Source organism: Nansenia antarctica, assembly GCF_963989245.1.
Source record: "Nansenia antarctica genome assembly, chromosome: 1".
Classification (NCBI taxonomy): domain Eukaryota; kingdom Metazoa; phylum Chordata; class Actinopteri; order Argentiniformes; family Microstomatidae; genus Nansenia; species Nansenia antarctica.
Genome location: NC_137674.1, coordinates 107053431 through 107071730, shown reverse-complemented (window position 1 = coordinate 107071730; position 18300 = coordinate 107053431). Strand labels below are relative to the sequence as shown.

Below are 18300 nucleotides of genomic sequence, written 5' to 3'. Positions count from 1 at the left end.
TCTCTCTCTCTCTCTCAAACTCGATACACACTCTCTCTCTCTCTCTCTCTCTCTCTCTCAAACCGATACTCACTCTCTCTCTCTCTCTCAAACTGATACTCACACACAACATCTTTTTTTATATATTTCTTTCTAGCAACTAGTTTTGTACTAGTGACACATGACAAACTACTCCATTCTCCACCCACAGACAGACAGAGAAACAGACAAAGAGACAGACAGACAGACAGACAGACAGAGAAACAAGACAGACAGACAGACAGACAAACAGAGCTGTCTGGCTTACATGCACACTGAGTTTCTTGCTCGTTGCGTCTCTGTGCTCCATGAACCAGGACACCAGTTCGTCTTTGGTGATGAGTTTCAGAGCTCCAATCTGCAGCAGAAAGACAATGACATTGTTATATAAAAACCTTATAAGAGAGGCTCCAAGTAAAGTGCTCCAAAAAAACATCTAGCCATCTACTGCCATCTAGTGGCGTCAAGTGTCACTGACCTCCTTGTCGAGCCGGTCGAAGAGGTAATGCTGGGTGACCACCTCGAACCAGTTGCGGTCCACCTCCTCGCCCAGGTGCGTGTCCTCACAGTCCTTCAGCTTGATCAGAGCCGTCACCTGCGTCTTAAAGGCTTCGTCCGTCAGGTTGGTCATCTTCTCCCCGAAGCTCGTCAGGAACTCCTCTATCTTAGCCTCCACAAAGTCCGTGCTGAGAGACGGACAGGAAGCACGACGACACAGTGTCACAAGTGCTACCCAGGTCTAAATCAAGCCCCTCCCCTTTCGGTCCCTAAATCCCAGTAGCTGTTCTCTGGCTCCATATGTCTCAACTTAATCTTGGCCTTGTGGTCTTTACATGAAACGCTGGCATACAAAGTAGTAGATTGTGCTGACAACCCTGATAATCGTCTTTAACGACTGTCTGACCTATTATTTATTATTTGTAGTATTATGCTACCCTATTCTCTTGTCTTACTTGTTTCACATTTTTTATAACTACTGTCATTTTTTCTTCTTGCTGCAATGTCAAGGAACCGAAGCCTAAGAGTTTGACTTTCTTATATATAAATAAAAAGTTATTATTATTATACTTGTATAATGGGATGTAAACAATAAGCTTGATTCTGATTCTGACCTGTCGCACATCTGGCCATCCTTCTTACCATCCTTCTCCTCTGAAGCACTCCTGACAAAACAGTTTTTACCTGTCACTCAACCTGCAACAATCTAATGTTGCACTTCATATGCATGTTGAGTATAGGTATTAAATAACTGTACAACTATATCTCAAAGTAAATGTGTTTTTATGTTGTTGTTGTTGTTGTTTTTTACAGAAAACTTGGTGACCTAATGGTCAAAACCGTTGCTCCTTTTTGCCAGTATCTATTTCTGGGTATCATACCCACAGAGAAGGCAGTTGGATATGCTCATATTCTTGCATTCTTGCTGTATGTAAACTGCTGAAATCTACAAGTTCTCCTGAAAGGGTCCAGAGTTTTTCCTGGCCAGGTCCCATGGTTACTCTGGAGTAACCTACTAATGAATTTGAATGTGATATAGGCCTAGTCTATAAAAGAAAAACTTTAAAAGACAATAACTGAAAGCGAAAGGTGCCTCACTTGAACTTGGTGGCCTGCGTTTCCACGGTGATGGAGAAGCCCAGGACCCCTGACGTGTTTCTGCAGGTGGGGTACACCTGATACCTAGTAGGGTCAAACAGGGGTCAAAGTTCATATCTCTCAACTCCAGGTGCTTCAATACAAGTAGTTTATGTAGATAGAAATGTCCAGATTGGAAGGAAAACTACAACTACCAACCCAAGTGTTTCCTTTGTCCTGAGGAAGTCAAAGCAAGGCTCCTCCATGTGCATCTGAGACAGGAACAAAAAGAAAAGGTTAGTACATAAATTCACGGCCACCACTGTTCATACGTCTCACATACATATGCTGCCTCAACACCCATTGCCCTGGTTCTGTACATATCATAACTGTACTTATACAACAGTTAGTTCCGACCAAGTAATGGCGTTTTTCCATCAGCAGCCCAGCCCAGGTCGGTTCAGGTCGGGTCACTTTAGCCCGCTTTTCGGTACTCGGCCTGCGGCCTCGTACCTACGACCGAATCACAGCCGTGCTGATATTCAGTATAACACACTCCCTCTCGTGTGATATTGCTTAAATAATCAATATCATATTGATATTCTTCTCATGTATATTCACTTTTATATTAATGTATTTATGCTCACTGTAATACCATGCACTGTGGACATCATCATGTCTTTTGCGTCTGGTTAGATGCCAAACTACATTTTGTTGTCTCAGTGCACAAATGTAATCCCACTTGTCAGAAACACTGGGGACGTGGGATGGATTATATCCAACAGAATAATTATTTTCAGTAAAAATGATAACAATTTATATTATGGGTACACAGATATAATTGGACAATATAAGCACAGTATCATATCATATCACAGGCAATTATAATAGGGACAATACCACATTACATTCCAATTATAATAATATATAAATGCCTTTCTGATTGTATTATTATTATTATTATTATTAGTAGTAGTAGTAGTAGTATGTTGTTCAAAATGACTAGCTTTTGGGCAGAGGCAAGGCTTTTGTTTTTTTCTACACAAAGTGATTTCCTGCTGTCTACAAGGGGTCGAGGCCAAGTTGATTTGTGAGAGGCGGAGAGAGGGGACTATTTTCTACAGGGGCCATTGAATATACTATCCGTATAGATCAGTAGATTGAAGACCCATCTCTTCAGGCTACATCTTGACTGTCCCTCCTCGAGACCTCTTCATCCCCACTACCCCCCATGTACAGTTTCTCTACTGTGAATAATAAACATTAAAGTAATCCTTCCTTATTCTAGCATTGTGACTGCCAATGGCCCCTGGTCTTGGCATCGATTCGTTTTTTTCTTATGATGAGAAGATGTATAGATTACTGAAGACAAATGCACTTTGCTGTTTGTTGTTTGTCGCTTTGGATAAAGACGTTTGCTAAATCGTGACGTTAGAATTATAAGGTTCTATCTCCATTTTTGTCAAAATTGAGTTTTTTACATAATCTGATCCATTAGGTGTTTATTAATGCCTGTGTGGTGTTATTTTAAAAATGTTGACATTTTTGAGTTAGTAATTAATAAAATACAAAGGTTCCATCTCACAAAACATAATGGAATGTAAAAACTTTGACGCTCAATATCTCTGAACTACCCTAAAAGGAGATAGAACCTTATCATTCTAAGCTCACGAAATGTCAAAAATGTAATTAATTAATATTTCAGTCAAACCCTGTTAGCAACAACACTCACCACCAGCAGCTCCATGAGGGTGTGTTCTCTCAGGTTCTTCAGCCCTGACTGGAAGGGAACAGAGACGGACACAGTTACCACAACTCCCAGAATGCACCAAGAACATCTCCAGCTCCCCGCTGGTGGAATGAACTGCCCACGGCTGTCAGAACTAGGGGTGGGACGATTAGAAAATGTCATGTCACGATTATCGTGGGCAAAATAATCGCGATCCACGATATTATCGCGAGAATTATTATTATTATAAAAATTTTAAAAAAATGCCAATAAAACACACTGTAATCACTTTAACTCAGATTTTGTTGTATTTTTAGGACATTTTAAATCAGTAATTCAAATTCAGATTCTAGTGGCACATATCTCTGGCCATAATCCGGGTCCTTAATGTGGTATATGAGGTCAAAATCCTAAGTATGACAAAAATGGCTCAAATAGCCCCAGCCCTCTAAGGGTTAAGAAAGAGCAATTCCTTTTCGGCCAATCAGCACCTTTCATTAACGTACACAAGGAAGTTTAAAGAACGCACTCCCAGTGTTGCCAACTTCCAGAGCCCCTTGGCGACTTAATTAGTCAAAAGCGACCAGCGACAAATCTAACTTCCTTTTCTGGTCATTTGGGGAATTATTGTAAAGCATCTAACATATCCTGTATTCCACGGTTCACGTTACAACCGAGCTCAGGAGAGACGAGTAGGGATACAGTCTATGGCGAGCGAGGGTTGCCGTCTCCTCTCTCCCTCAACACTCACTCCCGCGGCCAGTCTGATAGCAGCCGCGGGGAGCGTGCCGTTGTGCCCGCGGCTCATGTGAGGAATTGCAATTATATTACAGTAACAGTAGCTAACTTGACTGCAAAAGTAATGTAGACTAGGCTGAAAAATAGCACCAGACATTTGTTAAACAGTTTATTCATAACATACGATTATGACGATTATTCAAATAATTAAAATTCTCCACGATTAAGTTATCGCGGGTGTTTTTATCGTGATTAACGATAAAAACGATAATCGTCCCATCCCTAGTCAGAACTGCAGAGTCACTACCCATCTCCCGTCGGAGACTGAAGACCCATCTCTTCTGGCTACACCTTAACTGCTCCTCCTGAGACATTACTACCCCCCAGCACTGTGTCTCCTAAGACACCTGCTTTTCCCCTATACTGTGTCTCCTAAGACGTCTACTGCCCCCCCCCTGTACTGTCTCTCCAGTGCCCCCCCTGTGCTGTCTCTCCAGTGTCTATTACATTTATTTCTTTTTTACTTTATTTTTCTATCACGACAACTGCCAATGGCCCCCGGGCCTGAACTAGATTACTCTTCCTGCTACGACTGGTGGATTGATGATTCACTTGCTTAGTCAAATTTATCGATTGTAAGTCGCTTTGGAATAAGGCGTCTGCTAAATGTCAAAAATGTCAAATGTAATCTCAGCAACTGATAACGCTCGCTGTCAGGGGATGAAATTCAATGGGTCATCTCTGTCAGGACCCAAATGCACCAAAAACGTTGACCAACTGACGCTACAGGGCTCATTTGAAAAAGAGGCTACTGTCTCAATATGACTACCCTGGTTAAATAAAGGATTACAGTGTTTCCCCTAGGTTTTCTGCCTTGGGGGTGTGGCATTGGACCGTGGCATGGACCCCCCCCCAGGGGGTAAGACCCTGCGACATACCAGCATCATGTCCAGGGGTGTACTTGTACATTAAGCCGCCTCACGCTACGGAAACAGGAGATAGGCTCCTGCCCTATGGGCCATTAGGCTCGAGAACCATCGGTTCTCAAGGCTACTTACTTATGTGGTCTTGACTACCTGTCCACTTTCTCACCTGGTTCTTGCTCTCTCTCTCTCTGGTGTGCCGACACCATCCTGCTCTCTTTCCTTCTCTCCCTCCCTATCCTCCTCTCTCCCTTTTGCTGTCAACTAAAAGGTAAACATAACAGCCAGAGTAGGGCTGTTACGATTATTCGACGTCGTCGACGTCATCGACTACGTCAATACGTCGGTTAGCGTAATATGCGTCGGTTAGTCGTAAATAAACAAAATGGCGGATTTTTTTTTATTTTTTTTTTTACCTTTATTTTACCAGGCGAGACAATTAAGTGTATGAGTGAAAAATGGATAGCTACTAGCTAATGTTACACAAGCAATGTAGCTCACCACAGTTCGTATGTCTTGTCTTCTGGTGTTAGTAACGTTAGCTATGTAGCTGGCTAGCTACGGTAGCCTATTGTCATTGTGGTGCGAGCACCTACTGTACGTTATCTAGCTCGTAGCTCGCATGCTACGTTAGCATCAATTTAGCTAATCATAACATAGCAGCGAGAGTAACGTTAGCTAGCTATGTGTTGTGGTGATGGACAGACTTCTAAATGGCCATGTTGGCATTCAAGTTGGCTAAACATAGCAGTGAGGTGGAGACCAAAATTTTTTATTTTTATTTTATTTTTTCTACAGTACAAAAATTATCGTTAGACTTATCGATAAATTAGTCGTTAGACTAATCGAATAATCGATCAAATAATCGCTAGATTAATCGTTAGAAAAATAGTCGTTTGGGACAGCACTAAGCCAGAGTATGTATAATCTAATAAGAGGTATAAATTGATATCAATTTATAACATAATTATAATAGAATATTGGATTGCTGTGGGCAATGCAGTCAGATAATGTCACTTTACTTTTGAGCAAAAAAATTGTATGTCCAACTATAAAAATTCCAATGCTTCAATCCACTGTCCATGTACTGTAAATATGCCATTATGGTATTACCATGAAGCCCAATTCTAGCAGAATAAGAAAGATTGTTGATCTACTTTAAGTAAAATAATAAAGTGCATCCAGTTAGCTCTTTAGCTGGCAAGTGTGCAGCAGACTAGCTCATCTCATCACCTCTGAGCTAGCTAGCTAGCTTGCTAGCTCTTTGACACTATTTACACTATGGAACTATAGTCAGACACTTTCTAGTCACGATAATAACGACACATTTTACTCTGGTTTTTAACTGGTTAATTTAACTTTCTCTGTCAGAACACTCAGCAATTATATTTGCTAACGTTTCAACTTGCTTACTTTCCATCTGCAGACATCACAGCCGGCAAAAACTCTCGCGTCGCGTGCGCACACTCGCGAAAAATCTTGTATTATTCTCCAGCGCTGGCACAGCGCGAAGCGAAGTGTGGAGATAGCTCTGGCTATGCGAGACTACTGGCGGACTAACGTTACCAACGAGCCCATGGGCTTGCCACTCGCCAGATTCGGGTTGGGTGCGTTTAAAAAACGCAGATATTTTAGCCTGCTTGTCAGATGTTTGGTGTCTACGTCCGTAATAATTCCTCTTTCTTGGGGGGGCGGGGGGTTCCGTTGGGAGGGCGGCCCGCCCCCCCAAGGCAATGGTAGGGGAAACACTGGATTAATAACAATAAAACACTGTGTTGAGTACGGTGTCGGGGTAATACCTGGTAGTAGACCGTGACTTCAGAGTTGGCGTCTCCCTTGTTGAGGGACTTGACCTTACACAGGTGTGGTTTCTGCGGTAGCTCCACCACCCGGAACAGCACGGGGACCTCTACTGACAGTTTACGGAACTGCAGTTTACTGGAGAGAGAGAGAAAAAACCCAAAAGGATATGGATAAATGTCTACATTTCATAAGGCAATGTAATAAGTTTGACTATTTTAGGATACAGCAAATGATGTCATTTAGTAATACATTTTTCACATGATTGGTTTGAATGAGAGTCAAGAGACAGACTTACTCTATAAAATACTGCAGGAACTCCTTCGACTCCTGTTGGGTAAAGAACACGTACAGACATGTCGCATTAACACGGCATAGAAGCAAGACGGAATATATTACACATTTTTATCCATTCGACAACAGGTAGAATGCACAAAAACAACATCTCAGAAAAAAAAAAAACAGTTCCGGCCTGAGCTAAACACCCAAATGAAGCCTGTAGTCCCTAGATACAAACATAACAGAACAGGCCTGCGGACATCAGAAATATGTGTGCGTGGGTGTGTGTTTAACGCGTCAACGTGTGTGTGTATAGATAGATAGATCGATAGATACATTGATTCCCCGAGGGGTAAATTCAGGCGTTTACAGCCAGGAATAACAACAACAAAAAAGACAGAGCTTGCTGTAACAGGCTGCCAGCTACTACCGGCACCGGAAACAGAGTGTAAGAGCGAGCAGACTCACGGCGGAGGTGAAGTTGCCCTGCACCAGCCCCTCCACGTACAGCTCCGCCTTCAGGCCGCTGACGAAGGCCATGAGGTCCTCCACCGTCAGGCCCTTCATGATGGCCTCGTACTTCTGGATGACCGACCAGCGGTAGTGCTCCAGGATCAACAGACGCACGTCCCTGAGAGAGAGGAGGGAAGGGGAGGGGGGTGGAGGAGGAGAGAGAGAGAGAGAGAGAGGAAGAGGGGTGTGGAGGATGAGGAAGGAGAGATAGAGAGAGAGAGAAGGGGGGTGGAGGAGGATAGAGAGAGTGGAGGATGAGGAAGGAGAGATAGAGAGAGAGAGAGTGAGAGAAGGGGGGTGGAGAAGGAGAGAGAGGAGGATGAGGAAGGAGAGATAGAGAGAGAGAGAGAGTGAGAGAAGGGGGGTGGAGGAGGATAGAGAGAGTGGAGGATGAGGAAGGAGAGCGAGAGAGAGAGAGAGAGAGAGAGAGAGAGAGGGGGGGTGGAGGAGGAAAGAGAGGGTGGAGGATGAGGAAGGAGAGCGAGAGCGAGAGAGAGAGAGAGAGAGTATGAGGAAGAGGAGAGAGAGAGAAAGACAGAATATGGAGCAAGTTATAAGTGGTCTTTGTTGACTAAATAGCCAGGAGATATAAAAGAATGTGTGCAAATAAGAAAATAGCCTTTTATCAGACCAGGAAGTCATATTACGCCCGAATGATGAAGTCCTACAACGCCCTTAGTGGTCCCAGCCAGCCACAGATGTGCATCTAAGCTAACGTTCACATCACAGTTTACATTAGGGATGCAACCTCAGCACATTATGTTAAAGTCAAGACTAAAAACACTTAATATTGCCTTTAAATGACTAAATAATTAAATTAAGATTATAAAAACCCATCCTTTTAATATTGCATTTAAATGACAAAATAATTAAATTAAGATTATATCATGGTTAAAGCACTTTGAGCTGCAACGTTTGCAGGAAAAGCGCTATACAAATGAAGTTATTATTATTATTAGTAGTAGTAAACACAGTGATAGATGTGTGTGCTAGTGTGCTGCTTATGGATGGAAACACACCAGGCAGTAGCTAATTGGGAAGCTGATAAGCTCCCTCCTCTCTAAAGCTCCTTGTGATTTAAGAAAAAACAAACAAACATGTGATTACACCCAAACACATCCCTCAGGGTAGAATCCCCAAACTAGCAATGCCAGTGTTTCCTATTAATTACCCCGCCACAGTCTAATTTGTCCCGCCACAGTTTCATAAATGGACTGACTTATAAAGCGCCTTATTCCAAAGCGCTTTACAACGGCCTCTCGTTCACCCTTTACCGGTTAAACAGCTGAGGGACGGGGCTAGAGCAAGTTAACCACTCTTAATTTAACAGGACAGTCTAAGACAGTTGAACTTCAAGCTCATGAGTAATTTATACTTTATATATGATTAATTAGCTATATATTATTAATTAATTAGTTATTATTAATTAGGTATATATTATTAATTTAAAGTAAAATAAGAATCCCAGATCGCCCCTTTAAGATGCGAGAGTGTCAGTCAGAGGACAGATGAGGTTACACACACACACACACACACACACACACACACACACACACACACACACACACACACACACACACCATTTTAGCTGACGCTTTTATCCGAATCGACTTACACTGCAGTGAGTAGGGGTGGGCATCAATGATCGACGATCGATAATTGATCGATAAGGATCTTGGTCGATCACAAAATATTTAGCTCGATAATCGTTATTTTTTTTGTTTTTTTGGTATAATAATAGTAATGGAAATTAGTTTGTCCACGTGTCACCAGATTGCGTTCGTCTCTCACCCCTGAACATGTTAACATGATCATCTTTCTGAACAAGAACCAGTAGGCCTGCCGCCTACAGTCTCTCGCTGGAGTTTAAATTTAAGTTAAGCTGGACGCTCTTAAGGACACTAACGTTTTCAAATAACTTTTTTTTTTTTATGAAAAAAAAGCTTATCGATTAATTGATAATTGATCGTTAATTCTTGCGATTATCGAAAAAGAAATTTTGCTCGTTTGCCCAGCCCTAGCAGTGAGTGCGTACATTTTTCAGTATATACGGCCCCAACGTGAATCGAACCCACAACCCAAGCATTGTTAGCGCCGTGCTCTACCACCTGAGCCTTATGGCGCTTTTCCACTATCGGCCCGGCTCGGGTCGGCTCGGCTCGCTTCGGCACGCTTCGGCACGCTTTTGAACAGTTCTGGTTTTCCACTATACACAACAGACCAGGAACGAGTAGGAGGAGTAGGCGATAGTAGGCGGAGTTACGCGTCATAAAAGCGCGCCATGGTGGTGACGTATATTTTCACGAGACACAACACAGCCACAACAATAGCAACATGGAGGAACTTGAAGCTATCGTATACTTTTTCCTCGGCATGTGGTATATTATTAACCGTGATTTTTTGGGAGAGAAAGAAAGAGAGAGAGGAAGCTATGTACACATAATAAAGTCATGTTTTTTGAACCCTTAAAACCACTGCCTTCACTTGTCTGCTTTATGAACTGTAGTATCATTGTGTGCCGTGTTATTCACAGACAAACACGGTGCCCGGAGGCACCCTTTGCGGGTTAATAACTTCGGGTTACCGTGGGTTAGGATAACAATTCAAACATGTCCGGATAGGGGAGAGGACAGGGAATCCAAAACCATTTGAATGGTGTCGATACGACACTGCTATCACGGTCGACACAGCGCGGAGCAAATTCCCTGTTAAAACTTTTCTCTCCCCCCGCTGTCAAAGGGAGTTTCAATCAGCTGGCGCTGTGCTGCGAGCAGCAGCGGGTGAACTCCCGGTTCATTGAGTTTACGGTTAAAAGCATAACTTCTCGGGGTGTAAAGCACTCTCTCTATTTCGGGCTAAACTGTGCAGTGTAGCCGGCGTCCTGGTTCCTCCAGCAACCGGACACTTCCATAAATAACAACAAATGTGTAATATGTAAATATGTATAATACCACGTTCATTGATAAAATGACATAAGGGATGGAAAGGGGTGATGGCAGTTTTAGAAGGGGGATGATGAAGCTCTGGACGATGGAACGGCACAGCACAGCACAACGGGGGGAAATGCGATAAGAATTATGTCAAAATGCAGCACCATCATGCACAGATCAGCCTTAAAGCATGTAACGTTAGATATATAACGTTATACAGGGAGCGATGTATTTCTACGGAAAGGCTGATAGATTGTAGAATCTTCTTGTCGGTAAAACGATGGAATCAAATCTATTGAGGATTGTGATCTTAAATGCGTTGTGTCATCTCAGGATAGATTAGGTGCACAGCATACACGATTTGACAAGGAAATAGGATGTTCAACACGGGTCGGAAACCAGCGAATGGTCCATCAGCACAGTATCTCAGCATCGGCATTCAATGACCATTCCACGACATCATTATGACATACAGACAGGCTGATAGATACGAGTGCAGCGCTGTCTTGCTGGTAGTCAAATATATTTATTTATACAGCATATGGATGTTACGTGCCTGTTAGCCTACTTGCCGCTTTCAGTTCTAGTAGATTTGTAGTTTAGATCTCGCAACCAGGGATTGGGAAGCGATGTATTTCTACGAAAAGGCTGACTGACGCGGGGCTCCAATCTCCGCGTTTATAGAGTGCTCCGGTGTCTTGCTGGTAGTCAAATATATTTATTTATATATACAGCATATGGATGTTACCTGCCTGTTACCTGCCGATTTCAGTTCTAGTAGTTTAGATCTCGCAACCAGGGAAACGCCGACAAGACACGAATCTACCGGCATTTGACTCATGAGTGAACGGCGAAAATGGCTGGACGGCACAGCTTGGGATTCCATTGAAGTTACAGGGAACTATGTGTGAAAGAGACTTAAATATTGAAATAACAGTAATACAATGTTCATTGATAAAATGGCATAAGGGATGGAAAGGGGAGATGGCAGTTTTAGAAGGGGGATGATGAAGCTCTGGACTGAGGGACAGCATAGGCACAGCACATCGCCATAATAGCGATTTTTTGGTTATGCTTGTTGTAAATAAAAGTTCTATGATGCATTGAAATGACATTAAACTAAGATAATACGATGGTTATCATATTTTTTCAAATCTTTATTAATACGTTATTACAGAAACTGTAAGTGACATTTTCCTAGAGCGAAATCTGTTGTGGTATTTAAAAATGGCGGTTAGTGATGAAATCTATGAACATGGGATGACGATTTCCATTGACCAATCAACGGTGTGCAGCGTCACACGTCACACGCAGCCTGGCAAAAAGGTACCCTTCGGCCCTATGGTTCCTGCTCACGAAGGGTAGCTAAAGAAGCGACCCGACCGACCCAGACCGACAAATGGAAAAGCGCCAAAGAAGCAGGCCAGCCCGGGCTGACCCGGGTCAGCCCTCTAGTGGAAAAGCCCCAATAGAGAGGCAGATATGCAGTATAACAGGTAGATATGCAGTAGAACAGGCAGAAATGTAGAGAGATGACACCTACTTCCCCAGTCTCTCAGGTTTGATGAGGATGTTGAAGTAGGTCTTCTTCAGCTGCTCAGCGAACATGGTGAAGACCCCCGGCTCAGCCGTGAACCCGGCCAGGTGGTCTACGATCAGGTTCAACAGCAACTGGAGGGAGAGGGGGGGGGGCAGAAGAGAGGGGGGAAGAATAGACATTATATATAGGGTTGTCTGAAGGGGGGCTGTGTGTGTGTGCGTGCGTGTGTGCGTGCATGTGTGTGCGTGCATGTGTGTGCGTGCGTGTGTGTCAAGCCATCTACACACACACACACACGCACACACACACACACACACACACACACACACACGCCATTTTATTTTTCCTCTTGTTGCTGCAATGTTGAGGAAGGGAATCCTAAGAAGAACTTTATTATGTATTAAAGGGATAATAACAAATAATAAACTTGATTGCGACCCTGATCTCCGGGCCTCCTCACTCACAGGTAGTTTGTGGTTGAATCCCTTGAATCCCACGCACAGGGAGTGCTCACACGCCACCAGCTTGTACTCCAGCATGGCCACGTCCGCCTCGTAGGCCGGCTCTGCCAGGTTATGGGCCAGGATGTTCACAAAGATGTCAAACAGCACCAGGCTAGAGGACAGGAAGTTGTTCACAAAGATGTCAAACAGCACCAGGCTACAGGACAGGAAGTTGTCATGGAAGTTGTCATCATATATTTAGATGTTCTCAGTTCATGTCAAAGTCGTCACACATTGTAACTACGGTGTCATAACAGGGTCATGTTAAGTAAGGTACAAAGTAGCAAAACGTTTAGCAAAAATCTTTTTAAAATCTATTTAAAAAAAATCTTTGTTAAAATGATCAACTGCAATTTCATGTAATGCAACAAGACTTTCTTACTTTGCAGGACTTTCCTGGATTATCGGAGAGAGGAGGTTGAAACGTACATAAGCTAAAAGAGAAAAACAAACAGACAGTATAACATGACTGTTAAAGAATGACAATACCCTACAGTTTAAGCATGAAACAATAGAACATACAAATATATCTAAATACGAACATATAAATGTTCCAATTTATGTGGCATACCTCCATTTACCAATGCAAACAAACAAATGACACACATAGGACCGATTTCACAGACGAGTCTTAAGCCTAATCCTAGACAACAACAACAACTAAAAAGCATCTTCAATGGAGATTTGACATTGAAAGTGTGATTTAGTCCAGGACTAGGCTTAAGCCTTGTATGTGAAACCGGCCCCTTGATTCACAAACACGTCACTTCACCTTTGGGTATCTTGAAGTTGTTGTCCTTCTTGTACCAGAGACAGCCCCGCTCGTTGTTGACGATCCTGATGGGGACCTCTGTGTCTGGGCAGTCTGACGCCTTCAGCGTGAAATCAGTCGCTATGACAACAGGAAGAAAAAAAAAAGGGATTAGTAAATGTATTTAGTATATGTATTTTTAAAATTAATTAGTAAACATAATTATCGTCAAGAGACTGAAAAGTGAATGTTATCGAGTGAAAGTGATGTGTTGCAAAAAACACATAATATGGGAATATATATATATATACTGTATATCGAAATAGGCTCTGCTTCTTAAACTAATGATGCTATCACTACTACAAGACAGTGGTGTAGCTTTGAGGCGGTTGGTTCAGAAGGTTCTAGAACTTTGAACATTTGAACTGACCAATGAACTTGTTCTCTGCAGGCAGAGTCAGTGAGGGGTTGAGGTCGAAGTCTCCGGCCCAGCGCTGCCTCCACTCCTCAGGGATGTCTGTCAGGACAGCAGAGAGGAGCTCACTCACACACAGAAACATTATTGATAATAGGTCTATAGGATATTACGGTTTGTTTTTGTGTAGTGTTTACTATTTTCACAGTGATGAGAAGGTGTACAAGTGGTCCTAATAAAGTGTTTGTGAGTGTACATATATACTGTATTTATGAGTGTGCGTCTCACCCTCCATGCTGGTTGGTTAGTATAGTGTTCCTAATAAAGTGTCAGTGTGGGTCTCTCACCCTCCATGCTGTGGTTGGTTAGTATAGTGTTCCTAATAAAGTGTCAGTGTGGGTCTCACCCTCCATGCTGGTTGGTCAGTATAGTGTTCCTAATAAAGTGTCAGTGTGCGTCTCTCACCCTCCATGCTGTGGTTGGTGCCGAACCACCTCTCCCTCAGGGGACACTGGCCCTCGTGCTCTGGGGACAGCAGCAGAAGGTTGGCCCTCTCTGGGGTCAGGAGGGCCAGGGGAGCGGAGATCACCTGGAAGGGACACCACACACACACGCACACACAGACACACACACACACACACACACACACACACACACACACAGACACACAGACACACACACACACACACACACACAGACACACAGACACACAGACACACACACAGTGTTGGCTATAATATGCACATTCATTGTAATACACTGGCACACGCTGGCAGCCCTACTTAGGTTATATATATATGTTTCTACAGAGATGCCTCTGCTGTTACCTCGGGGTCGAACTGGAACATGAGCTGGTCTCCTGTCAGGAAGTCCTCCTTGGGGAAGAGCTGCATGTTGTCACAGATGTGCTCCACGTACTCTATGGGGTCTGTCTGTCACAGGGCAACATGGACACACACACACACACACACACACACACACACACACACACACACACACACTTTTGGCATTTAGCAGACAGCCTTATCCAAAGCGACGATTATCTATGCATCAGTCATCATAAGAAAAAGTAATCTATGCTAGGATCAGGGGCTGTTGGCAGACACAATGCTAGAGTACACACACACACACACACACACACACACACACTAGCTGTGACTGTACCTGCTCTTGGTAGTGGAAGTCGTTGGCTTCTATCTTCTGGATCTCCTCATAGATCCTCTGCTGGGGGCCCAAGGTCTGCAGCATCTTCAGGTACTGGAACACCAGGTGGACCACCTGCAGCAGGGAGGCAACACAACACTGAAATGTGTGTGTGTGTGTGTGTGTGTGTGTGTGTGTGTGTGTGTGTGTGTGTGTAAGGGACTCCGGTCCAGTCTATTGTCTGATATTCCCTCTTGTATAACGTCTGGCACTCACTCACTGGCTAATGCCTCTTACAAGTGTGTGTGCGTGTGCGTGCGTGTGTGTAACTGTATCTGTGTGGTTGGATCAAATATACTGTACACCTTTTCTTACTGATTAAATTAGATTAGATTCATGTGTGTGTGTGTGTTAGATTCATGTGTGTGTGTGTCTGTGTGTCACCAGCTCACATGACAGAAGTTATGGAAGCTTTCGTCAGTGAGTGTGATGGTGATGAAATGTGTGTGTGTGTGTGTGTGTGTGTGTGTGTGTGTTACCAGCTCACCTCATAGAAGTTCTGGAAGCCTTCGTCAGTGAGCGTGATGGAGATGCTGAAGATGGAGTAGGTGGTGTTCTGGTCGAAGCCCGATTCACCGTTCCCTCCCAACAGAACCAGAGCCCAACACCTGGAAACCAATACACACCCGTTAACACATGCACACAATACAATATAATAATATATGCCGTTTAGCTGACTCTTTTATCCAAAGCGACTTACATTGCAGTGAGTGCATACATTTTTTTGTATTTATGGTCCCAGCGGGAATCGAACCCACAAACCAAAGCATTGTTAGTGCCATGCTCAACCAACCAAGCCACCGACCACACACACAACACTTTAGGAGAGAGAGAGGGAGGGGAGAGAGAGAGGGGGGAGAGAAAGAGGGGGGAGAGAGAGAGAGAGAGAGGGGGGAGAGAGAGATAGAGAGAGGGGGGAGAGAGAGGAGAGAGAGAGCAGGGAGATAGAGAGGGGAGAGAGAGAGGGGAGAGAGAGAGGGGAGAGAGAGAGGGGGGAGAGAGAGAGGGGAGAGAGAGAGGGGGGAGATAGAGAGGGGGGAGGGAGAGAGTGGGGAGGGAGAGTGAGGGGGAGAGAGAGATGGGGAGAGAGAGATAGAGAGAGGGGGGACAAAATAAGCATGTTGGCCAGCTGTCACTCACTTCTTCCTGAGCAGTGATAGGATGCTGCCGGGGCCTTCGTGTCCAATCAGCCAGGAGATATAGTGCAAGGGCTTCACCCTGACGGGAACACAACAAACAAAACAATTCACACTGAAGTACTACTACTAGGTCGTCCTCGGACGAGCCCTCCATCGGCGCTTCCAGTCATCCCGATCTTCCGTACATCTTCCGTACATCTCCTCTTCCGTACTTTCCGCTCCTGCATCTTTCTTGAGTACGTCCACGTATGTTGGTGTGGGACGTCCTCGTGATCGACGCCCGTGTGTTGGCTCCCACAGAACCAGTTTGTTGGCTGGCAGCTCCTGGTGTCTCTGGCAGTGACCTGCCAGCCTCATTCTCCTGACTGCTATTTTTTCGCTTAACCTTGGTGACCCGCCCCCCCCCCCCCCATAGAGATGATTGTTGGTAACATGCTCGCTCTTGTCGGTGTTAAGTACTGCACGCAGCATTCTGGTGTAGCACCCATTTAGGGACTTCTGCAGGGTAGGCTTCAGGGTCCAAGCAATACAGAAAATTAACTACTCTAATAGAGCTTAAGATAAACCATCAGGGGGGGTATCCCATCAACATTGCAAAAGGAAAATCCAGGCTTATTCTGACAAGTCTCGCGAGACTTACCCAAAATAAATCCAGGCTTAGTCTTGATAGATCTCACAAGACTTGTCAAAAAAGAAGCCTAGAATTTCCTTTAGCAACGTTGATGGAATACCCCCCTGGATTCGTCAATTCATCTCTATGGTGAACGTACAAACGTAAAGGGTTAAACAGGTGTCTAATACAGTGAGTCATGTAGGTGATATCTCCATTACTTCTGCTCTGTAGGGATTTAAGATAGCTGGCATCAACAACCTGAATCTTATAACACTTGGATTGAATCTGAATCCAATATAACACCTTTGGGACGTGTTAGAACAGGAGATTCACAGCTCGAAAGTGCACCTGAAATATCTTCACGGACCAGAATCTCAAAGGAATGTTGAATCGGGAACATGTTAACGTATAGGGATAAACAGGTGTCTAATTAAGTGAGTCATGTAGGTGATATCTGCATTATTTCTGTGCTGTTGGGCTTTAAGACAGCTGGCATCAACAACTTGAATCTTGTAACACTTGACTAGATGCACACGAGTGTGTTAGTATAGGCTTATCTCTATTCTCTTACCTCCCATCTTAGAGACTCTACACTGGCTTCCTGTTAAGTTCAGAATAGATTTCAAGATCCTTCTGCTTGTTTATAAAGCTCTCACTGGCACAGCACCAGAATATCTGAAAGACCTTTTGCTAGCATATCAGCCCAATAGAGCTCTCAGGTCTTCTGACGCTGGTTTTCTCTGTGTACCACATGTACAAAAGAAGAGATTTGGTGAGGCTGCATTCTCATTTCATGCACCCAAATTGTGGAATGCACTGCCAGTTTACATTAGGGACGCAACCTAAGCAAATATGTGACGCAATCTGATGTAAATGGACACCTCTCGGAAATGAGAAAGACGTCAAATTCGTCTTTAAAGTTTTTTTTTTTTTCTTTCAGATTTTCGTTTTTTTAGCTAACATTCAACTCGAAGATGTGAAGTACCCACTCGTTATTTTTCCGAACAGTTTTACGTTCATTAAATAAGTGTAATCTATAACACAATGACTTCGTTTCTTGTTGTTTGATGGGGATTCATTATCTTTGATGGGGATTTTCTGTGCTTAGTGATTTCCGGTGTAGCAACTTTCAAATACTCATGTCGTCTTCAATTTGTTTCCGATTTCAATGTATGATGCATCATTTGAAAGCTTACAATCTGTAGTTTAAGCGCATGTAAAAAACAGAAAAATGATTTCGCCTACAGGTAGCCCTTTTCATTGGGCTGTGTCACATATGTTCAAGTCAAGACTAAAAACCCATCTTTTTAATATTGCCTTAAATGACTAAATAATTAAATTATGATTATATAATGATTGGAGCACTTTGAGTTGCAACATTTGCAGGAAAGGTGCTATACAAATACAAAGTTATTATTATTATTATCCATATGGTGTACATAGTGTGTTAGTCCAGGCTTATCCATATGATGTACACAGCAGGGGTCCTGTGGGTCCTCACCTGTAGTGTTGGCCCTGGGGGGGCACTGCCCAGGTGATGTTGAGGGCGTGCACCTTCCTCACAGGGACCACTGTAACACACACACACACACACACACACACACACACACACACACACACACACACACACA

The 18300-nt window shown here is 43.6% G+C and overlaps 1 protein-coding gene across 1 annotated transcript in view; it reads right to left on the bottom strand.

Moving 5' to 3' along the window:
* Positions 1-18300, bottom strand: part of nrd1b (nardilysin b (N-arginine dibasic convertase)) — a 28882-nt gene that overhangs the window by 1229 nt on the left and 9353 nt on the right. The window contains exons 11-29 of the mRNA XM_080549099.1: positions 18171-18240; positions 16058-16135; positions 15405-15525; positions 14879-14992; positions 14542-14646; positions 14180-14303; positions 13730-13816; positions 13321-13440; positions 12931-12982; positions 12510-12660; positions 12049-12176; positions 7531-7693; positions 7082-7113; positions 6783-6921; positions 3326-3373; positions 1813-1865; positions 1615-1698; positions 497-704; positions 287-376 (exon numbers count right to left, since the gene is read on the bottom strand). Of these exons, the coding sequence (XP_080405225.1) occupies positions 287-376; positions 497-704; positions 1615-1698; positions 1813-1865; positions 3326-3373; positions 6783-6921; positions 7082-7113; positions 7531-7693; positions 12049-12176; positions 12510-12660; positions 12931-12982; positions 13321-13440; positions 13730-13816; positions 14180-14303; positions 14542-14646; positions 14879-14992; positions 15405-15525; positions 16058-16135; positions 18171-18240 (1967 nt within the window). The remainder of the gene's footprint in view (positions 1-286; positions 377-496; positions 705-1614; positions 1699-1812; positions 1866-3325; positions 3374-6782; positions 6922-7081; positions 7114-7530; positions 7694-12048; positions 12177-12509; positions 12661-12930; positions 12983-13320; positions 13441-13729; positions 13817-14179; positions 14304-14541; positions 14647-14878; positions 14993-15404; positions 15526-16057; positions 16136-18170; positions 18241-18300) is intronic.